The 23785-nt window shown below is 51.2% G+C and overlaps 1 protein-coding gene across 1 annotated transcript in view; it reads left to right on the top strand.

The window, feature by feature from the left end:
• Window positions 1–23785, top strand: part of MRC2 (mannose receptor C-type 2) — a 114345-nt gene that overhangs the window by 49866 nt on the left and 40694 nt on the right. Inside the window, exons 3-10 of the mRNA XM_074978825.1 lie at window positions 665–1072; window positions 3102–3275; window positions 4259–4423; window positions 6571–6684; window positions 8224–8367; window positions 13997–14185; window positions 16876–17030; window positions 17991–18101. Coding sequence (XP_074834926.1) covers window positions 665–1072; window positions 3102–3275; window positions 4259–4423; window positions 6571–6684; window positions 8224–8367; window positions 13997–14185; window positions 16876–17030; window positions 17991–18101 — 1460 coding nt within the window. The remainder of the gene's footprint in view (window positions 1–664; window positions 1073–3101; window positions 3276–4258; window positions 4424–6570; window positions 6685–8223; window positions 8368–13996; window positions 14186–16875; window positions 17031–17990; window positions 18102–23785) is intronic.

The following is a 23785-nucleotide window of genomic DNA, read 5'->3' as shown; positions in this document are numbered from 1 at the left end:
AGACAAGTGAACAGGGCAATGGACTATTGTGCTGCTTGGCTTTTTTTTACTTGGCCGCTTGGGAACAGGGAGGGAGGAAAAATATTTTCCACACTGGGCAGTAGAATGCTAAAAATTGATCCATCTTGCCCCTGAGACTGTGTGGCATCTCTGATCAAATCTGTGCAGCAAACCTGGAGTCTAAAGCAGGATGCTTCGAAGGAAGGCACAAGCCCCGATGCATCCCATGCAGCTGTGCAACAGTTATATCGAGGAGTGGGAGATGCCATGAGAAATATCAACATTTATAAGCTGGGCAGGCTGGGGTGAGGGCGGCTAAATCTCATGTTTCTGGTCATAAGATGAAAGCTGGCCAGGTCAGGAGGAAATGTCCTCCAGCCACTTCCGTGCCTGTGGCCAGATAGCTTATAGGTTAGGGAGGTTCTCTCTCTTCTGAAGCATGGGGCATTTCTGGAGTCAGGACTCTGGATTTTGAGGGGCTGGCCACTGGTCTAATCTATATAGGTGGCTCCTGTGTTCCTCTAGCAATGAGTTCATGCCCTGCACCAGGACAATTGATTAGCCCTGGCAATTGTTCTGTAGGCCGATGCCATGGCAGTGGCTGCCCCCTGTCACATCAGGGCTTTATCTTGTTTTCACTGGCTTTATTCTCTTTGTCTTCCAGATTCCAAGGTGTTTCTGATCTACAATAGCAGGCTGCAGGGCTGCTTGGAGACCAAGGACACCCTGGTGAAGGTCTCCAAATCCTGCAACGTCAGTGCCCCTGCCCAAAAGTGGAAATGGGTCTCCCGGAACCGACTCTTCAACCTTGGGACCATGCAATGCCTGGGGGTTGCCTGGCAGGGTGCCAACTCCACCACGACCGTGCAGTCACTGGCCACCTACGAGTGCGACCGCGAGTCCGTCAACATGAGGTGGAACTGCTGGAGCTTAGGGGAGCAGCTCTCGCAGTATCTGAATGCCAAGGCAGGGAACCTCTCCCTGGCACCTGCGGAGAGAGGGGATCAGGCACGCGGCAGGCAGTGGAGTGTCTATAACACCCATGAAGATTTGTGCTCCAGCCCCTATTCTGGTAACACCTGGGGAGGGCTCTGTGCTTTTTTATTGTCCCCAGGATCTCTGATTGTTTCCCTGTTGCTCTCTGATCAGAGCAGAGCCTAGAGGCTCCTCCTGAGATCAAGGATATATTGTGCTTGGTACTGTACAAACACATGGAAGAAGGTTCAGAGTCAGCAAGAATTCAACCACGTGTGCCCATTATTACTGTTGATGATGACAAGGCTGAAGACCTCATTTACGTCACCATCATCAATTTAACCAGATTTAAAGAAAACGGCCCAGAAAACCCCAGACAGCTTCTAACACAAGGCGTCTGTGTCTGTTAGGCCTTGATCCATTTCCTGTTGAAGTCAGTGGAGAGACTCTTATTGGCTTCCTGGATCTCTAGGTCCAGGAGGGAGGGTTATGATTTATTATGGTGATTTTTTATTTTGTGCAGTGGGAGCCCCCCCGGTTGTGGACTACCATCCCATTTTGCTAGGCACAGTATATCCTGTGTTGCGTATGTCTTGTTGCACCTAAATGGGAATTGGACTGGGCCCTTTATAACTCACCCCTTGTGCAATCCCACTGGCTTGAATGGGCTCTGCAAGGGCTGGTCCCATTACAGTATCGGGGCCGAGGAGCCAGGCTCCCTTGGAAGTCCCCAGGGAGGGGAGAGAGAATTTATAAGGGGTTTAAAAATTATTTTTTTCCTCCCATAAATATAGTAGAAATTCGTACTTATGGGACCGATTGGCTCCCTGGGAGCTGGGCACTGTCCAAATGAAACATCCATACCAAGGCTGCATGGGAGGTGAGGGTACTAGCAGCTGAAAGGTTCACAGAGCTTTGCATCTTTTCTCCCGAGCATCTCAAAGCACCAGCAAACGGGAGGAGGAGGGTGTAATGGTATTTAAAGTACCATCCTGCTCAGAGCCTTGCGAACAAATCGAAGTCTGCCATGCAAACCTAACTAAAGCCCAGCTTCTGAGGCTGTGCCTGCACTAGCGACCTCCCAGCGGCAGAGCTGTACTGACGCACCAGCACTGTCAGATGATCTCCTGCATAGCTGCAATAGCGCTAGTCCACACGGTTGCCTCTATCAAGTGACTTAGCCAGAGGGTATGTGGGAAGGGTGTTTTTTCATTCTCTGACTCACAAAAGTGCTTGCATAGAGGTATGCACCCCGTTAGGGACTAAGAGCCTTGGACAGAGTGCAAAGAGCTATGTGTTGTAATCGACCTACCTACCTAGATATATACAAATAAATATATAATATTTATAATATTAAGATTACAATAAATGGCTCCGTGCCCTTCCCCAGAGCCAGGCACCCCCAGCCCTCCTGCTCTAACTTCATGCCTGCCCCCTCCCACAGTGTGGCAGAGAGCGCTGTCAGCGCCTGGCTCTGAGGAAGAGCTGCGTTTAAAATCTCAGAGAGCCGTGGGTTGGCCACCCCAGGCTAGTGCATAGTCGAGGGGCTCACTACTTCATCACCCTTTTGTCATGATTTTTGCCAGTGCAGAGTGGGTGTGAGTCAGCCGGAGCAGCGTCAGAGGTACAGCTACGCTACCTGATAGGTTGACCCAGTCAGGGTCAATCTTCCAGGGTTCGATTTCGTGCACCTAGTGGGGACACACGAAATCGAACTATCTGGGGTTGAGGGTCCATCCCCGAATTCCTCCATCTCACGAGGAGTAAGGGAGGGCCACGGGAGAGCTTATCCCTTCAACCTCCCTCAGTGAGGACAGCCAGGTAAGTCGATTCCAGCGACACACATTTCCAGTGACAGCAATGGCGTCTGCGATCGACTTTAAGGTCTGGTAGACCTGGCCTGACTCCTGCCCTGCTGTTGTGACTCACCCAGGCACAGAGCAGTGGAATCAGGGCAGCAGGGTTCTGAAAGATCAGACAAGGGTAGGCTAGGGCGAGAAGGGGCAGAGCCGGTGCTCAGTGTGGCTGTCCCAGTAGGTGTGGCGTGGCCGTCTCCCTCAGCAGCTCTCCGTCCCCGGGCAGGGAGGCTGAAGCCAGATTTGGATTCTCTCGCTCTCTATCTGCAGAAATTTATACCATCCAGGGCAACTCCCATGGGAAGCCCTGCACCATCCCCTTCAAGTACGACAACCAGTGGTTCCATGACTGCACCAGCACAGGGCGGGAGGACGGCCACCTCTGGTGCGCTACCACGCAGGACTACGGCAAAGATGAACGATGGGGCTTTTGTCCCATTAAAAGTGAGTGGCGACTGGCCCAGCCTGAAGCTTAACAAAGAGGGAGGGAGAGGCATGGGGGAAGAGGGTGGCACTGGGCTTTTTCTGGAATGCCAGCCTGGCAATGCAAGGAGAGGGGAGGGTTGTATCAGGGATACCAGCCTGGCAATGGTGAAGGGGTGGGAGCTGTAGCTGTTAGGGGGACACCAGCTGGGGGCTCTATGCTGGTGACATGGGGAAATCCAGCTTCTCCTTTTGAAGGAACTCAACTGCGCTTAGTGGGGAGGAGGTGGTAACATCACCGTTATCCTATCAGAGCCGAGGCAAAGAGAACAAAGCCCGCACTCCCTTATCTTTCAGCAGTGTAGCTTGGGGTTCAATTCAGGGCTGGAAGGTGCATTGCCATTGGGTTCTCAGATGCTGGTGTATTCACAGCATTTCCTTCAGAGCTTGCGTTGTTAGCGCCTGGCCCCTTGGCCCTTGTGGGAAGTTCTCAGCCTCTCCTCCATGAGTGACTCCAAGAGCAACATGAGTGGAGAGACCCAGACACCTGTCCCTCTGCTGTACAGGGCAGCGTGCGGATGAGGCACCTCCTGATGGCTTGGCCCATTGTCGGCTGAATTCTCTGACCCTTCCTCACGCAGGCTGGTCCTGAACTCCACAGGGTCCCAATGCAGTCGGAGAGATGCCTGGCAGAGGAAGGTGCTGCCCATTGTGATGCACAGAGTTAGTCCTGCCCTCGGTCAGAGAAGGGGGTAACGGCCAGTTTTCTGCCTGTGACACTTCATGCATTTGCCATGGTCTCACACCTGGCTGGAGCCAGAGGCTGCCTCAGTCCTTTGGCTCTCCTATGGGCCTGGCCTGCCATTGAGTGTCCCTGAAAGAGAAGGAAGCCTAACAAGGGCCAACAGAGGTATATATCTGTCCCTGGCTGAACAGGGAGCTCTGTGCACACATCAGAGGCAGCCCCTGGCTCTCCCTGTCCCCCTTCCCCTCAATCCCCACAGGCAACGACTGCGAGACCTTCTGGGACAAGGACCACCTGACCAACAGCTGCTACCAGTTCAACTTCCAGTCCACCCTGTCCTGGCAGGAGGCGTGGAGCAGCTGCGAGCAGCAGGGGGCCAACCTGCTGAGCATCACAGAGATCCATGAGCAGACCTATATCAATGGTGAGTCTGCACGGTGCCCCCAGGGCTGGCCCAGGAAAGGAAGGGGCTCTGGGAACTGGGGAGCCCTTGTTCCTCAGGCAGGGGTTGTGGTACAGGGAGATGCCCCTTTGCATCAGTGAGGCCATCCCCAGCAAGTTCAGGGCTGTGTGTATGTGCTCAGTGACAGCTGTTCTCCTCTGCACCAGCTTCCAGGCAGTCCCTAGCACCTCCCCCGCTCCGCCGACATCTGGTCCAGCACCCATGGCATGTGCTAACCATGGTGTCGCTGTGCCCGCCACTACTTTGCTGCAGAAGGGTGCTTGGAGGCAAATCAGCTCATTGCAGGCAGAGCTGCACTGCATAGTTGTGTGTTCACACTTGACTGAGCAGGGTGGGGCTCCCCAGGCCAAGCCGGCCCTGGGTGGGCATGTGCATGCTATCACGATCGTTGCTCAGGAGTGGTGTGCTGGGCAGCCTGACTGGAAAAGGCTATAAAAACACACTATGGCCTGTTACTGCCATGGGCACGTAGGCGCATTCCTGCAGCCTTAGGTAACACGCTCACCTCAGTATTCACCCCCTTCTGCGAGTGAGTGGGTGAGTCCTTGCCAGGGGCAGCCTCGAGAGACACTGTAGGTGTGGAAGGACAGCGCCTTTTGCCTGGAACTTGGCAGAGGCAGGGTCTGCAGAGCACAAACTGCTAAGGAGCCAGTAGCTGCACCTGTCTGTCTAACCTGCGAGATGTGTGGCGGCCTCTTGAGGCACCGGGAGTTTAGCAAACAGTCTGAAGGGAGGTGGGCAGGTTCCCAGGGAGCTCGGTGGGCCTCAGAGAGACTGCAGCTTGCTGCCCCGACGTGGCACTAGGCACCGTTATCGTGCAGGAATGACTCTCAGACCCCCCTGGACAGCTTGTGCCTGCAGCTGTGTGTGTGTTCCTCCCACAGCCATCCCAGTGAGGGAGGAGGCACTGCACACTCAGCCAGGGGCAGGCTGCAGCATGAGCTGTAAAGTTCTCGTCTTTCCTACATGTGTGGAGGCTCTGGGTTGCAACATGCAAGAGGCTGTGGGAATTCTCGGTGCTCTGAGCAGGGAAGAAGTGCGGGTGATTTCTTTTAGTGAAAGAATCTTCATTGGCAGCCTGCCGAATGACAGCTGCCACATAGTGGCTGAAGAGCGACAGCCTGGGAAGCAGGAGGAGGGCAGGTGTCACCTCCACAGTCCTTGGGCTGACAGGAGAGCTCAGCCTCTCACTCCTCCAGTCTGCCCACCAGCCCCTGTCATGTCTGCTGCTGGCCAGTGAGGTGGGTCAGCAGCCACAGGTGCAGTAGCAGTGTGTATGCCATGGACCCAGAGCTGTGTTTGCAGAAGCTGATGCTGGGGGTCATAGAATCCTAAGGCTGGAAGGGACCTAAGGAGGTCATCAAGTTCAGTGCCCTGCCTAATGCAGGATCAACCCCAACTAAATCATCCCAGCCAGGGCTTTGTGAAGCCGGGACTTAGAAATCTCTAGGGACGGAGATTCCACCACCTCTCTAAGTAACACATTCCAGTGCTTCACCACCCTCCTGGTGAAATAGTTTTTCCTAATATCCAACCTACACCTCCCACTCTGTAATTTGAGACCATTGCTCCTTGTTCCACCATCAGTTACTAGTGAGAACAGCCTCTCACCATTCTCTTTAGAGCCCCCCTTCAGGAAGTTGAAGGCTGCTATCAAAGCACCCTTCGCTCTTCTCTTCTGTAAACTAAATAAGTCCAAATCCCTCAGCCTCTCCTCATAGGTCATGTGCTCCAGACCCCTAATTATTTTCCACTGAACCCCCTCCAATATGTCCACATCCTTTCTACAATGGGGGACCCAGAACTGGACACAATACTCCAGATGTGGCTTCACCAGTGCTGAGTGAAAGGGAATAATAACTTCTCTAGATCTGCTGGAAATGCTCCTCTGAGTGCACCACAATATGCCATTGGCCTTCTTGGCTACAAGAGCACACTGTTGACTCAGATCCAGCCTCTCATCCACTGTAATCCCCAGGTCCTTTGCATTGCTGCTGAGCCAGGCAGCACCCAGCCGGTCTTGTTGTGTCCACTAGCCTTGAGCAGCTTTACTTGTGAGGCCTTCCCAGATGGACGGGTCTGATGCTACCTTCCTCTCTCTGTCCCAGGCCTGCTGACAGGATACAGCTCCACCCTCTGGATTGGGCTCAATGACCTGGATATGAATGGGGGCTGGCAGTGGTCTGACAACTCGCCCTTGAAGTACCTCAACTGGGAGAGCGGTAAGGCCAAGGGGTATTTAAAGGCTGATGCGGTGGGGGTAGAATGTGGCAGTGGGGTGAGGTCCTGGCACACCCACTCCAGGAGGGAGACAAAGGCAAAGGTAGAGGCTGTTTGCCGGTAGGGCGGAGGAAGGAGGGTCGTAGAGATCCTCTGGTGTGGGGTTGTGGCAGATCCCAGCGTCTTGCCTCAGGAGGTGAAGGAGAGATTGTCCAGGCTGAAGCAGCATTTATCAGCCAGGCTCACTTGCTGCTGCTTGTCTGTTGTGCTGGCAAGAGAGACTGTGCCAGCTGACAGCAGCACTTTTCCCTCAGTGGGATTATGTCACTTCCTTTTGCTCTGGGTGGTGCATGGGAACCGAGTGGAAATAAGGACGTCAGTGCTGTGGCAGGTACTGGTCTCAGGGCTGATAGGTGCCAAGGAACAGTGTGCCGGGGTGGGAGTTGCGATGGAACTGTGTTGCGCAGGACGTCAGAGAAATCTGAGCCATGTAAGAGACTCCATGGATCTGTGGAACTCCATGTCCAATGAAACCTGATGCTGGAGGGGACTGTTCCTGGAGTGAAACCCTGGCTCTATTGACAACAGAGGGAGTTTTGCTGCACCTGGACCAGAATTTCATCTTGTTGTTGTAAAGGGAGAAAAAATATGCTAGAAAATGAAAATCTTAAACTTTAATTTACTCTGATCTGGGACCACAGGCATTAAAGTGGCTTAATTGTAATTACACAGTTTTTTCCCCGACAGGGCAGAGCTCAGAGCTGGGTGCCTTAAATGTGCACTTCCACCTCTTACCCTGATTGGATTTGTCAGCCGTGTCACTTTAACTCTGGATTTTCTTGGCTCACAAGTCTTGATTTGGGTTTGATTCCAGCATTCCTGTAATGTGCTTTATCCCTAAATTACGGCTACTTAATTACTCTGTACCTAAACTCCTTCCTGACATAACTTTTTGCCGTGGAATATAAAATAATGAAAGGTCCTGAATAATAGAGGCCAGCTGTCTGTTCTTCTTTACTGCATTCCATGATACAAGCCCTCTGGGACATGCCATTAATTTTAAAGGACACATCTTGAAGTCACTCCTTTCTTTTTTTGTGTGCGCGCTTAACCTTTGGCAAGTTGCTGTGGCAGGATGTCATTGGGGGAACTCGTTTAGGGAGCTGGAGTTTTAATATTGACTTCAAAAGTAGTTGTGGAGCTCAGAAGTTCAGGCAGTTTTAGGGTTACGTGTTTACCTGAATGAGAGTAGCACCTGCCTGCACAGTCTTTAAAGGCCCCCTGGCCCTTATGCTTCAAAGCTTCCACTGTTAAGTGGTCAGGAAGATTTTTCTCTTGCTGGATAGTAGTGCCCCAAAAGCAGTAGTATAGAATTTAATTCTTTGTTCTCATGCATCTGGCATTGTCCACTAGATGGACCACACTCTTGTGCTGTGGTTTCTGTTTAACTCCTTGGAGCCCATCCCTGAATGAATATCAAGCTTCTTTTCCCTCTAACCTTCCTGTTCTCTCCCCGACTCTCCCCAACCTCCTGCATGTAGACCAGCCTGACAATCCCAGTGAAGAAAACTGTGGGGTGATCCGGACGGAGTCCTCAGGGGGCTGGCAGAACAGGGACTGCAGAATCGCACTGCCCTACGTCTGCAAGAAAAAACCCAATGCCACCTCGGATCCATTCATAACAGGTGAGCTGGAGAGACTGCTGGTAGCACAGAGCTCCAACGCAGCACTGGTATCTGGGATCCCTCTCGTCTTCTCCCGCTCTCCCATTTCTCTCTTTTTGTAAGTCCGGGGTGAGCAAACTTTTTACGTTGGGCCCCACTTTTCCTCCCTGCAGTTAGCCGGCCCCCAACCTGTCTAAGGTCGTCCAAACTGACGGGAATTTCAGTTGTGTCCATATGACAAGAAAAGCTCTTTTGGCAGGTGTAAGTCAGTCTGTGGAATGTAAAAACTATGAATCGGTTTATAAATGTGAAGACACCTACATAAAAACAGTAACGGATTTCAGCATTTGTAGTGAGAGGGATGAGCCTGAGATCCAGCAGTCAATTCGCTGCACCCCCCCTTAGCAAATTTCACGCCCCACTGGATAGGGCTCACCCTGCTCTTTGCTCACCCTTGCTTTAGATAACAAAACAACCCCTTTCCCCCCAAGCCTGGATACACTCTGCCCAGATGTCAATATTGGTTTATTATTTTTAAAGAAAGAAAAAGGGAGAAAGGAAATGAGGGTGCACAGCACCTATGGGTGTCAGACCCTATCATCCTCAGCAGGGATGGGGCCTGCTTCTGCCCTGTCTTGCACCTTAGGTTGGGTCCAGTCTCGATCACACGCTTTCCTTCCAAGGTACAGCTTGCCAAGAACCCTATGTGCAGAACTGTCATCGGCTGTCACTGCAGCTTGTGTTTTATTCCCTTAGCTAGGGATGAGCGGGGAAAAAACAAGGATGGCAGTTTTGCCCCAGTAGCCAATGAGAACCTTGACCCATCATGAAAACCGGGCAGCTTGTGGAGGTTCTTTTGATTATTTGATTATTTTCCACCTCTCCTGCAGCCTCTGCCCTTCCAGGTGGGATGTATTAAAAAGTTGCTTGCAAGGCTGTTGGTGGGAGATGTGCAGGCTGAAATATGTACCCCCTGGTTTGGGAGGGAAGCTGGAATTTGAGGGGTTCTCCTCCAAACTTGAGCCAGAGGCTTACTCTGTGCTATAAAGTGGTGTCACAGAATTGCATCAGCTTGGAGTGTAACAAAATCTCAAGCTCCCAAGAGCTGTGCTAGCAACGCCCCCCCCCGCACCCCCGTGTAGATGCAACTATGTCGAGAGAGGAGTGTATCTGTCTGCATCACAGAGGCCATTCTGGGAGGTGGTGTGGCTCTGTCAGCAGAAGTCGCTGGCCTACGCTGCCTTTGGGCTGCACTGGCTTTGGTGACATAAGCTCTGCAGCATAGATCTGGCCGAGTTGTTCCCTGCCTTGTGCCTAGACTGCTTGTTAATTTGTGCACAAAATGGGGTGTAAAATGTCTCCCCTCAGGTTTTGTCCTCATTGGAATCACTCTGCACAGGGGTGACTGATACCCATGGTGCAAAGTGGTGGGGAACCCGCCCATCCCTTTACAAGACGTTCATCTGGTGTGATGTGAAGAGGGGCTCAACGAATGGGGTTGGAGGCTGCTGGGCACTTTGCGGGTTCAGCTCCTTTCCCCGTGGTGGGGAAAGCTGCCAGAATGCTAGTGTGTGCCATGGAACCTCTACTCCTTTCCTCTCCTTTCTCCCAGCTCCTTTCATCCCTGCTGCCTTACATGATTACCTGTCTCAGGTGTGTTTTGCCTTCCACCTTTCAGTCACACCAGACAAAGAGCAGTCCCCCCCGGCTCCGGCACTGTACAGCCTGGAGACGCTTGGTGCAGTTCTGAAATGGAAATTAGAAGAGGCCAAGTGGGAGCTTTCCTGATTTTTCTGGGGGAGGAGGGACATCACCGCACTGGGTGTGACATCCCTGCCATCCAATCAGAAACACTCTTTGCTGTCTGGCACTCTAAATCCTTGCACAAACTGCTCTTCTTTGTAGCTGATTGCTGCAGGTTGAACCTCTCTAATGCGGCATCCTCGGGACCTGACTGATGCCGGATGAGAGAATTTGCCGAACCACGGAGGGTCACTGTTGCCTAGCAGCATTACCAACACTCCCACTGCTCACTGGGCTCTTAAAAGACGCTAAGGGGTAAATTGCAGCTAAATAACAGCACGGAACACTAAGATCCAGGACTGGTGGCCATAAACAAACTTTATGGGACTGCAGGAAAGTTGGTCACACCCACGATTCGCGGTCATCTGGCTAACTAAATCATACTGGATTACGGATGTTGCTGGACGAGAGGGATTAGAGAGGTTCAGCCTGTGTCTTGAATGTCTTGGCTCTCAGTGCCACGTGGGCCATGTCTCCCAGCAGCTAAAGCCCCTCAACCTATTCTCTGCCTTAGGAAGATTACAAAACAATCTCCAAGCTGCTGGCCTGCCACCTGAGGGGACATGCTGAGATGTAAGCCAAGCCAACTGCTGTGTCGGAAGTTCTAGGTCTCTGGATGCACATAGCTGTGCTGCAGCAGCCTTAAAGCAGGGCCAGTACATTGATGGAAAGAAGCTCTGCAAAATCCTGCCCACTCACCACTCTGTCCTCATTCAGCCTGGGTCCAGACTCAGGGGCCTGTTTAACCATTCCCAGCCCTCCTCTCCTTTTGCTGTTGTTTAAATGCAGCATTTGTACCAACAGCAGGGGCCAGTCTGTCATCCTGCATTTAATCATGGAACAGGTCAGGTTGCAAGTGGCAGTGTGAGCTTGTCACCCCCCGTGCCAGTGTCTCTGCACTAGTGCTCTGGGGCGACTCAAGGGCAGGAGGTGAATTCAGGGTTTCTGGTATCTCCTCTTGAGGACATCCAGTGTTTAGCTCTTCTCACCCTCAATTTTGTTTTATTTATTTGTTTTTAATAGTTTTTATGGGAGGGTTTTTTTTCCAGCACATCTTTCCATGAGATTGATTGTTTGTGGTTTTTAGGGTGGACTTTCTCTGGCTATGCTTGTCAGTGCATTGTGGTTTTGTTACTATTTCAATAATACCGTTTGTGTTGTGATAGCTCCGAGGCATCCCCATCGTGGACTAGCACTTCATTGCGCTAGGTGCTGTACAAACACAGAGGAAGCCACCTAACATAGCAAGGCTAACTGGCGGTTCATGCAATGTGGATGTCCATCCTCGGAGAATTGTACTGCAGCCCATCATATAGTTAGGGCCCTACCAAATTCACAGCCATGAAAAGCTCATCATGGAGCATGAAATTTGGTCTCCCCAGGCTGTTGCAAGGAAGCCCTGATATTGCCACCCTTACTTTTGTGCTGATTTCACAGCTGAGCAGCTGGAGAATGGAGACTGCTGGCCAGGCACTCAGGCCAGAAGGCAGCACCACTGCCAGCAACAGTGTAGAAGTAAGGGCGCCAAGGTATGGTATTGCCACCCCTACTTCTGCGCTGCTTTCAGAGCAGGGCTCTCAGCCAGCAGCTGCCACTCTTCAGCTGCCCAGCTCTAGAGGCAGCATAGAAGTAAGGGTGGCAGCCATACCACAGTACCCTCTACAGCCATCTTGTGACCCCCCCCCAACCCTCTTTTGGGTCAGGACCCCCACGATTACAACATTGTGAAATTCAAAATTTAAAATCCTTGAAATTGTGAAATTCAAATGTTTTTAAATGAGCAAGTGTGAAATTTACCAAAATGGAATTTGGAAGGGCCCTATGTAGAGTCCAGCAGCAAGCTGCCACCTGGCCATAGCATTCAGTGGCTGTGAGCCGGACTGACTGATTTGCACATCTGTGGTGGGGGTAGGAAGAAGGGATTGAAGAAAGGAGAACCTCAGTGCTCTTCTCAAACTGCAAGAAGACCCCTGAAATCATGGATTGAAGCTGTAAAGTGTAAAGATGCCGCCTGGGGAATGAGGCAGCCCATAAGAGTTCATGGAGCACTTGACTCCTCACACAGAGATGGCAGTGGGGCTTGCGAAGGAGGGAGTTGCAGAGAACATGCCAGTGAGAGATGGAAACTGGCTGCCACTGAGGGAAGAGTTACCAGTTCAGGATAAGTCATCTCTGCTCTCCCCGTCCTGTCACTGGACAGTGGAACAACTGGGGAGAGTAACTCAGGTCTGGTTTACTTTTGCTGCCTGGGGGCTCTGCTGCTCCTAGCACTGAGTGTGGCTGGACGCCTCCTGCACCAGGGAAGAGAAAGGGCTTAGAAGGAACATAAGAACGGCCATACTGGGTCAGACCAAAGGTCCATCCAGCCCAGTATCCTGTCTGCTGACAGTGGCCAGTGCCACGTGCCTCAGAGGGGGTGGACCGAAGACAATGATCAAGCGATTTGTCTCTTGTCATCCATCTCCAGCCTCTGACAATCAGAGGCCAGGGACACCATTCCTACCCTTGGCTAATAGCCTTTTATGGACCTAACCTCCATGAATTTATCTAACTCTTTATTAAATTCTCTTATAGCCCTAGCCTTCACAGACTCCTCTGGCAAGGAGTTCCACAGGTTAACTATGCACTGAGTGAAGAAGAACTTTCTATTATTGGTTCCAAACCTGCCACTTATTAATTTCAGTTGCTGTCCTCTAGTTCTTGTACTATGGGTACAAGTAAATAACGTCTCCATATTCACCCCCTCCACACCTGTCATAATTTTATATACCTCTATCATGCCCCCTCCTCAGTCTCCTCTTCTCCAAATTGAAAAGTCCCAATCTTTTTAGCCTCTCCTCATATGGGACCTGTTCCAAGCCCCTAATCATTTTAGTTGCCCTTTTTTGAACCTTGTCCAGTGCCAGGATATCTTTCTTTAGGTGAGGAGACCACATCTGTACACAGTATTCAAGATGTGGGCCTACCGTAGATTTATATAGGGGCAGTGAGATACTCCTTGTCTTATTTTCTATCCCCTTTTTAATAATACCTTACATCCTATTTGCCTTTCTGACAGCCTCTGCACACTGCGTGGATGTTTTCAAGGAACTATCTGTGGTAACTCCAAGATCTCTTTCCTGATTAGTTATAGCTAAATTAGCCCCCATCATATAGTAAGTATAGTTGGGGTTATTTTTTCCAATGTGCACTACCTTACACTTATCCACATTAAATTTCATTTGCCATTTTGTTGCCCAGTCACTCAGTTTGATGAGATCATTTTGAAGTTCTTCACAGTCTGCCTTTGTCTTGACTATTTTGAATAGTTTAGTGTCATCTGCAAACTTTGCCACCTCACTGCTCACCCCCTTCTCCAGATCATGTATGAATAAATTGAATGGGACTGGTCCTAGGACTGACTTTGGGGGACACCACTAGTCACCCCTCTTCATTCTGAAAATTTACCATTTGTGCCTACCCTTTGTTTCCTGTCTTTTAACCAGTTCTCTCAATCCATGAAAGAACCTTCCCTCTTATCCCATGAGAACTTAATTTACATAAGAGCCTTTGATGAGGTACCTTGTCAAAGACTTCCTGGAAATCTAAGTATACTGTATCCACTGGATCTTCCCTGTCTGCATGTTTGTTAACCCCTTCAAAGAACTCTAACAGATTAGTAAGACATGATTTGCTTCTGCAGAAACCATGTTGACTTTTGCCCATCAAATTATGTTCTTCTACGTGCCTGACAATTTTATTCTTTACTATTGTTTCAACTAATTTGTTCCGGACTGACGTTAGACTTAGGAGTCACGTGAGAAGTTAGTGATGAAGATTCTTAGCAGTCAGCTCTGTGTCCCAGCAGACTCCTGGTCAGAGGTGAAGGTGGACTGTGACCCCAGCTGGCAGCCCTTCCAGTCCAGCTGCTACCGGCTGGTGGGTGAGAAGAAGAGCTGGCAAGACGCGAAGAAGACCTGCTTGCGTGGCGGTGGGGACCTGGTGAGCATCCACACGCTCTCCGAGCTGGAGTTTGTCACCAAGCAGGTCAAGCAAGGTAAGGGTTAAATTTGGTCCGCTTGCTTGCCACATAGGGACACGCTCAGGTCAGAGCTGTGGCTGGGACCTTTTGGAATGTATGTGGCTGGGGGAGCCCCTGTCTCTCCAGGCTTGGTTCCTGCAGGCACCTGGATCCAGGCTGCCTATGTTTATACAGGTGGCACATAAGGAAATTGTCACCGACTTATTGATGTGTACACCTGCTTCAGGTTTCAGAGGTAGCCATGTTAATCTGTTTCAGCAAAAACAACAAGGAGTCCAGTAACAGCAACGAAGGGTCCTGTGGCACCTTATAGACTAACAGAAAAGTTTTGAGCATGAGCTTTCGTGAGCACAGACTCACTTCATTTGATCCTGGTCCATCTGATGAAGTGAGTCTGTGCTCATGAAAGCTCATGCTCAAAACTTTTCTGTTAGTCTATAAGGTGCCACAGGACCCTTCGTTGCTGTTACAGATCCAGACTAACACGGCTACCCCTCCGATACTTGACACCATGTAAGGAGTCCAGTGGCACCTAAAAGACTAAAACTTAACTTAAAATTTTATTGTGCCATAAGCTTTGTTGAGTTGCAACTCTCTTCATCAGATGCACGAAGTGAAAGAAAACAGCGGTGCATTCCCATGGGAGCTCTGCCACAGGTACTTGCATAGCCCCCCCAGACTTGTAGCTCTGTCCCTCAGACTCTAATGCATTTGTCTTCCCAGCACCCTAGTGAGGCAGGTCAGGGCTACTCTCCCCGTTGTTCAGGTGCAGAGTTGAGGCCCAAAGGGGCTTAGTGACTTGTCCAAGGTCGTACAGTGAAGCTGTGCCTGGAACAGAGATTTGAACCTGTGTTTGCTGAGTTCCATGTTGAGTTCACTAACTACTGGGAAATCTTTCCTCTCTGTACAATACCTTACACCAGCAGTGGTCCCAGTGACGCTACTAGGGAGGGCGCTACTACTTGAAGTGAATAAAGGTATCCCAATCTCATCTATACTGGGCTCTGTTCCTGGCTCTAACACTGGCTGACTGCGACCAGGGATAGTTCCCACCCTCAACATCCATTTCCCCATCTGTGAAATGGGGTTAAGGATACTCCTCTGACTGCCACCAGTACTGTGAAGATAGTGAGTTCAAGTCCATGATTCCAGTTGAGATCCGTAGATGGAAGGCGCCCTAAAATGGATCATCTCCCCTTTTGACTCTATCAGAGGCAGCACAAGAAGCACGGCTGGGCAGTGGCTGGCATGTGATGTGTTTAATTTCAATAAGGAATAAAACAGGAAGAGCCCCATTCTCTGTGAGTCAGTGTTGGCCCAATGCCCAAGTGGGAGTGTGGGGGAGGGGCACTGGGGTTTGTGGAGGTGGCATAGTTTCCATGAGGTGTAAAACAGGCCCTGGACCACTAGAGATTATTGAAGCTCTCCTGGTACTCTTTAATTAATGGGGTGGCCCTGGCTGACTCCAGATTGGGTACCTGCCTTGAGAAAAATTCCCCTATCTGTTCTAGTTTTAGTCTACACAGCCTGTCCTAATTTTGTTGTTTAATGGTGTTCTGGTGGGCTGTTAATGAGCTGCCATGTTCCACCCAGGATGTGGCTGCATTTCAAGAGTGAAGTTATACCCTAACCTACCTTGAAGAAAGGTTTAGAAAGCACTTTCAGACCCTTCCCTGCAAGAATAGACGTGTGGAGTATTTATTGATTATTGGCCAAGGCAGGGCTTGTCCTTCTGACGGAGAACTTCTTGGCTGGTACAAACAGGGTCTTATCTTCCAAGCCCAGGTCAATGGAGCTGCTAAAGATGAGTTTTACACAGTTTTGAATTACCATTGGCCTGTCAGAATGTCCTCTTGCAGCTGTGTAATACACCACACATAAAGGTGTGAATGCAGTGTGGGTAGGCCTACTGGGTTAGTTTTAACCCAGCTGGCATGGGTTACAATAACAGAGGGGACTTGAGGATATACACAGAGTAGTTCAAATTAAAGTTGTATGGGGCAACTTTAATTCTGGCCTATCCCAGCTTGGAGTGTTGGATTTCACTACTCTAAGGTTCTCTAACGAATTTGTTTTGTATGGAATATTGTTGTCATTGGCTTGGATTTCAAAGGAGCCAGAAAGTTGGGATCATAGAACCTCAGGAGGTCATCTAGTCCAGCCCCCTGTCAAAAGAAGGATCAACCCCAACTAAATCATCCCAGCTAGGACTTTGTCAAGCTGGGACTTAAAAACCTCTGGGGATGGAGATTCTACCACCTCTCTAGGTAACACATTCCAATTCTTCACCACCCTCCTAGTTAAATAGTTTTTCCTAATATCCAACCTAGACCTCCCCCCACTGAAACCAGATCTCACAAGACCAGCCTTCCTGCTTAAGACTGTAAAGTGGATGCTTAGCTCCCTTGAATACCTCAGAAAATTCTCATCGTTATTTATCTGTAACCATGAGAATCCGAGTTGAGGATCAAGTCCCCATGGTGCTAGATGCTGTACAAATAGATAACTGGGAAGCTAGTCCCTTTCCCAGGTGCATCACAGCCAACATGGCTCCAAACTTGTGAGAAGCTTGTCTCACCCCTGAATGCTCAGAGAGGGAAAACTTTTCTCAGGACCATTATAGCGTTTTGGAGCTAAGCAGAGTGAAGTTCACCCCAGATACCAGAGCTGGACTTTGATCTGCTCTTCTCTTCTCTCTTTGGCAGATGTTGAGGAGCTCTGGATTGGCCTGAATGACCTCAAGCTGCAGATGAATTTTGAGTGGTCAGATGGGACGCCGGTGAGGTTCACGTACTGGCACCCCTTTGAGCCCAACAACTTCCGAGATAGCCTGGAGGACTGCGTGACCATCTGGGGACCGGTGAGGACTGATTGTAGAGGAAGAGTGGAAGGGGATGTGGGAACTTTCTTGCCCAGTTGCAAGGCTGGGATGGAATACTTCAAGCTTGGCAGAATTCAGTTCCTCTTCTACTCTCAGCAGAGATTCATATTTATTTTTAAGCCTTTTTACAGACGTAAGAAATTATTTGGGGGACAGGCAATAATTATTTGACGACAGTTGACTTTGGCATTCAAAGAGTTAAGCTTTGTAGTCATCAAAACACGCACCTTGTCACTCTTGCATGTCTAAATATACAATTTAAATATCCTTAAATCAATCCCTTGTAAATTCTCAAGCTGCATTTCTCTTGCTTTATGTTCTTACTGTCTGTACATTGCAGTTGTTATCAATGGAAGTAGTTCTCAGTTGGCTTGTGTGCTTGTGGTGAAATTAGTGTTCTCTGATGTTCACCAGTTGAAATGGAACTCCGCCAAGCCTAGCTGGATGGTGTCCCTGGTCTTGAGCATGGTACCAACAGCCTTGGAGAGTGGAGCTCTAGGTGTCCATCTCAAGGGTGTGGCATGAAACCTTTCCCAGTGCTGTGCTATCACTGTCTCCTGAACCTGACCTCAGGAAGGTCTCCATGGCCAGCCTGGTTCCTTGCTTTCTCCTTTTGCTCACAAGGGGGCCGTTTCCAGTGGTGGCTGTATTGTGTGGTTCACTGCCCTCTGAGAATCAGACCAAATGTCCTCAAGCTCCTATCGTCCAGGCCACCCAACAGCCACTTTCAGTCTCTGCCCTTCTAAACTGGATTTGAACCAGCCAGAGGTTCTCTACAAGATCAGGGACAGGGTGGAAGAGGGGATATGTAAGGCTGGTGTAATGTAGCACAGCATAGACCTATGCTTGCCACAGGCAATACCCTGTCTTGGGTCCTTTGAGAGCTACATTTTCTGTGATCAGCCCTCTGTGTGACTTGCTGTTGGCTGTTTGATCCAGGAAGGGAGATGGAACGACAGCCCATGTAACCAGACACTGCCCTCCATCTGTAAGAAGCCCGGCCGAGTGAGCCAGCGGGGAGAAGAGGAAGAGGACCACGGCTGCAGGAAGGTCAGAGGGCCGGGCTGGGCTGGACTGGAGTTACCCTCTCTGGGGTCCAGGGCAGAAATTGAGGCATGGGCCTTACCAGTGCAAGCCCCACTGATGGGTTGAAGCCCCTTAGCCTCACTTCTTTCCTTCCTGGAATATTCCTGCCTGAGGGAGCACAGTTTGGGAAGCTCCGCTTCAGTGTGACTTATTCCACTTGTCACACTCACATGCAGTTACCTGCGGTGACCTCTGTACACAGCATATAACTTGGCTTCCTGCCCTCACCGCCTGGCGAGCACGCTACACAATTGCCTTGCATGCTACACCCTAACGCCGGCCCCGGCCAGGGCAGGAGCCAGCTGAAGGAATCTTTTTTGGTCCTGGAAGCAGTGAGCGAAGGAGCTGTTGCGTCAGTGTCTTAGGTCACGTAAGTTCAGAATGCAGCAGGATTACCCCAGGGGAAGCCAGGCTGCAGTGGGGTATTTAAGTGGGCCTTTGCCAGTGGTGGTGTCTTTGTTCTTTGGAGGCGTTGGGTCTCCAGGGAGAGATTTAGGAAACTTGAATGGGCCTGGGATGGTCAGTGAAATCCTGGACTTCTCCCTGCCTCCCCCTTAGCCTTGGAAAGCAAGAGCTAAACCCCTTCATTAGCAAGGTGAGACAGAGGAGCCTTCCTAGTCACCCCGCTGCAGGGCACAGCAGAGGGAGCATGGCGTCTCAGCTCATTGCCTGTGAGCCCTGCAGAGCCAGCAGCTTCCCTGCACAGCAGCGGTGGGGCACAGCTTCTAGGGAGACTTGCCTAGTGAGGTGTGCACAGCTGGCAGCAAGATGGTGCTTTGTATGGAGCTACAGGCATCTCGACTGCCTGTCTGACTGCAGAGTGGCATTGAGATGTGGGAGAGCTGTCACCCTATCCTGTGCCTGAGTGATTGATCCCGGGAGCTGGAAACGAGGATTTTGAAGGAGAAGGTTAAAGCTGAACAACGAGGGGTGAAGAATTAAAGAAGCCAGCCCCTGCCCTGCCCCACCATAAGCACCTATGTCCCTGAGTGGCGTGCTGAAGGCTGTGGGGAGGTGGCTCACACCAGCTGTGTGCTGTCCCACGCAGTCCAGCTGTGTATCCATCCTTGCATCAGGTCAGCTGTGCAACATCCAGCCATCTGCCCCTCTCCATCCAGCTGCATGCTGGCCTGGGGCGATACGGCATGCCTTAATGTTTGTCTGCCATGGAGAGGACTGGCAGGGCGAGGCGGAACTCTGAAATACTAGACCCACTGCTCCCAGCGAGCGCTGCAGTGTGACACACTGGGATCAGCCAAGGGCTTCCTACAAGATCCTGGGCGCCTCTACTCCCATCCACGAGAGCGGAGGGCAGTTAGTGTGAGCGCAGGAGGAGGAGTTCTGAGCACTACTGGATAAATCCAATTTTCCATCTGTTCCCTTGTAGATTAAATCAACACTGTTACTTTACTGCGCTGCAACTTTCTGGCTCGGGGCAGGGTTCCTTGTAAGCTGGGTGCTTGCATGGCCGCTCAAGAGAGATTCAGGTGCTACGCAGCTGATTAGCAGAGCACCCTGCTTGGAGGAGTAAAAATTACCCACCCAGCCCTCCGAGTGCCACAAGTTACAGCACTGTAAAGCGCTGGAGTGGACATGCTCCCAGTGCCATTAGCTGCTCCCCTGCAGGAGGTGGTTTAAGTAAAGCACAATGGCCGTGGCCACACTTTTCATTGTAGCATGCTGATGTGGGTGCACTTTCCTTTTAGGGGTGCAGATGCCGTCGGTGTGGTTAACATGAGGCTGGTGGGGAGGGGACCCATCAGCAGGCAGGTAACAGGCAAACCCACTGGGGTAAGATGTGCCCCCGGCCGCCTCCCAAAAGTGTTCTGTGTTTTGGACAAAATGATTGGTCATCCCTTCCCCCACCTGGCTCCCGGCTCCAGCCTCAGAAAGGCTGTTCTGCTGCTGAGGAATCTAACCCATCTGGGCAGCCCCAGGAGGAGCTGAAGACCAGGAGTCCTGGGTTTAAAGCAAATTAAAAGCAGCTATTGTGGGGCACTGGAAACTGCCTTGAATCACTGCAAAGGAGCCGTCATGGCTTAAATAGACCCAGACACATGGAAGGAGAGGTGGAAAGAGGTGTCTAGGCACATGGCAGGTCCCTCATGGCACAGCTGTAAAGGGGAGGGAATGGGGCCTTGTAAGGTGCAAGTGCTTACGTTCACTCTGGAGCCAGCTGCTGGAGGGCACCAGGCCAGCGGTCCCTTTGCCGAAGGGTATGGTGACACAGCGGTGGCGATGCTGCCCAAAGCAAGGCCCTCTACCTGGGAGAAGCCAACCCTGTGACACCCACTGCTCTGCCCTGGGAGGAGCCCCGTTTTCAGGCTGCCTGTTTGCAAATCCTCATGCTGTGCCTGGATTGCTAAGGGATAAAACAGCTCCTGGGTCTGCCCCAGAACGGGTGGCCAGGTTGTCAGAAGAGAGACCCCTTGCTCAGCTCACATGGCTTGTGTGGACTCAGAGTTGGATGTCGGCCCCACTCTTCATTTATCCTCTGTTGGGAACTTCTCTTATGCCATGTTCCTAGTAGATGTGCCAGGCTGCTTACCCCGGGGCATTGCACAATGGGTAGTGCAATGATCTGAGCTTCAGGTGACCACAAGTCTGTTCCTGGTTCTGCCACCGGCCTGCTGGGTGGCTTTGACTGGTGCCAGACGAGAGAATTTGCCGGACGACAGGAAGTCACTATCGTCTAGCAGTATTACGAACACTTCCACTGCTTACTGGGCTCTTGGAAGACACTGAAGGGTAAATTACAACTAGATAACAGCACAGAACACCGAGAGCCAGGACTGGTGGCTGTAAACAAACTTTATGGGACCGGGGGAAACTTGGCTCCATCCATGGCAAGTGGTTGTCCAGGTAACTAAAATCATGCTGGATTATGGAGTTTGCTGGATGAGAGTGTTGCGGATTAGGGAGGTTCAGCCTCTGGAAGGATAACAGTACTGACTGCTTTCAGGGCTGCAAGTGAAGAGCACTCTGTAAGAGGTAGGTATAATTACATCCCATCCATCTCTCTTTCCGCACTAAGGTTCCTAACAGTGCACACACTCTACAACCTGACCCTCGCGGACACGGGTGTGTGCCAGCTGGCTGCGGCATCTCTTAGCATTGCCACTAACATCCACGAATCTGGTTTCAGGTCCCTTAGGGGTTAACGTGTGTAAATGAGTGTAAATGCAGGAAGGACAGAAGTTGGCTGCGCAGGGCTCAACTCATGCTGCTGCATGGCACTCTGCTATGAGAGTCCCCGGCCTGCCTTCAATGGGGTTGTCCAGTGAAGACACTTGCTCCTGCTGGAGTATTGGACTTGACAGTCTCACACCCTGTGTGTCCTGCATGGAGGACTAGTGAGCAGGAGAAGCTCCATCCCTGGAGATGTTTAACACCAGACCGTACAGAGCTCTTGGGAATGGTGATGCAGGGAACAAGCCTGTGCTGGCCCAGGGGTAGTGGGGGGTGTGGAAGGACCTGTTGTTGCCTGGCTGGGATGTGAGTGCCGTGCTTCTTGATCAGCTTGGCTGACACAGAAAGATGGTTCAGAGCAGCCCCTTCAGCTGGAGCATTGCCTGGCCTGTGTAACCTGGGGGCAGTGAAGGCTGCAGTACCTGGGTCCCTGCCTGAGTTCAGAATGGCTCAAGGGGCCATAATCTTGGGAGTGAAATCTGCACATTTTCGTTGCCCCCAGAAGCCCATAATTGTTCCCTACAGTTGGAGGCTGCTGCAAGCTTGGGTTGTGGGGGTGGGCGGAGGGGGGTGCAAACAGGCAGATGAAACCACCACTTCCTGTAAAAACCCCGCTGGGAGGGTTAAAAGCAGTTGCCCGAGCAGTATTGGTTCTACAGCAATTAGCAGCCGCCTTCAGCTTTCTTGATGATGCTGCTTCCTTAGTTGTCCCCTAGTCTGTCTCGTGTTGTTCCCCCACCTTCCATGCCACTGGCCTTGGCAGGCGGTGCCGTAGCTCAGGAACGCCCAGACTCAGTGACACTAATTGCTCCAGCATGGCCAGGCTGCCTGCCCTTTGGGAAGGATCTGGCCCCTTGATGCACGGAGATGGGTGGGATTTGGGAGGCAGCGGATGAGGAATGTCCCTGGAGTTGAGGGTGTGGCAAGTCAAGCGGCTGGCTTGCAAGTAGACAGAAGGGCTGTGGGGTGTTGTGGGGGATGGATTGCATCGCAGTGCAGCCATGTTCCTCCCAGTCCAGTTCCTTCAGCTAGAATGAGAAGCAGAAGTGTCTCTGCTGTGGGACCATTCTACATGTAGCTGGTAGGTCCTTATGCAGTCGAGGTGTTGCAGGCAGCCCTAGCTGGCCACGGACTGATCACGGCAGCCCAGGGTGGGAGCCAAAGGTGAGCTGTCCTGTACAGAAGGGATCGTTCCAGGGTTAACTGTTCCTTTTTTCACACCCCTTGTTTTGTCCACACTTCCTCCCCCTGTGCCTGGGGTGTTGCTGCTGAAAGCAAGGACTGCAGTCAGGTCTCTCTTGGGTTTGTGTTCTGGGGTCTTTGCACAAGGGCCTGCCCTGAGTGAGTTTCTGTCCAAGAATCCATTGTCCCAGGAGGGGACCTCATGCTGTCCTATGAGGAAGTCTCCTCCTGCCTGCTCCTCCTAGACTTTGTCAGTGCTTGTGCTTAAGACATAAGGCTTCCCTGGGCTCAGTTTCTGGCTCTATCATGGTCGCCCTGTGTCGCTTTGGCCAAGTTGCTCTCTGCCTCGTTTCTCCATCTAGTAAATGGAAGCCAATACTCACTGGCTGCCCAGGAAGGCTGTAAAGCCCCTTTTGATCCTGTTTGTAAGGTGCTTTGTCTTGAGGGTCGAACAGGCTAGAGCAGGTCACAGGTGGTGGCTCTTCATCAGTTTCACCCACGTCGTGAAAAGCCTTTGTGAAGTACAGTAAGGCCTTGGTGGTCCGAAATTACAGCAGCGTCCTGCATCCTAAGCTGCCTTTCTCTGAGGATCTCTTCTCACACCCCGACTGCAAAGACCTCTAAGGTGGGCCTCATCAGCTGGTGTGACGTCTCTCAGTAGTGCTGCGCAACAGCTGAGGAGAGGAGGGGGCGAAGAATCCAGCCTCCAGGTACACTGGCAAAGGGAGTGGTGGTTCCAACCTAGATAATGACAATGTTAATGTCCCTCCTTTACTGGGAAAAGTGCCGTTTGATCTTAAGTTACACCCCCCCACCCCCCGTGCTCAGGGCCTCAGCTGATCTGAGGAAGGTGCCCCAAAGGGCAGTGTCTGTTCCTGCCAGACTGATGCATCAGGTTCATCCCTGATTCAGAGCGCACCAAATAGTGGGTCATCCTCCTCACCAGTTCTTGTAAACCTGGGGAGATTTCCCACCACAGCTTGCCCGGCCTAGGCGTGCTGAGCTATGAGATCAGCACACCTCTGCCTGCAAATGGGCATCCCGTCCCTGGATTGCTAAGGGATAAAACGGCCAGCAAATTAAATGAGATCCTGAGAATGCAGCTTATAATGGAGAAAAATTGATTCTTCTTCCTCCCCTTACCCCCAGCTATTTGCAATAAGGAAATCAGCGCCCTGCTGCAGACTGGCCTGCTACCATGTACCTCTTTCTGGGTATGTCTGGACTATGTGGAAGACTGACCCAGTCAATACTAGGGTCACGCACCAGGTAGAGAC

Source organism: Carettochelys insculpta, chromosome 28 (genome assembly GCF_033958435.1).
Source record: "Carettochelys insculpta isolate YL-2023 chromosome 28, ASM3395843v1, whole genome shotgun sequence".
Lineage (NCBI taxonomy): Eukaryota > Metazoa > Chordata > Testudines > Carettochelyidae > Carettochelys > Carettochelys insculpta.
The sequence above is the reverse complement of the archived record's forward strand: the minus strand, read 5'-3'. Positions and strand labels throughout refer to the sequence as shown.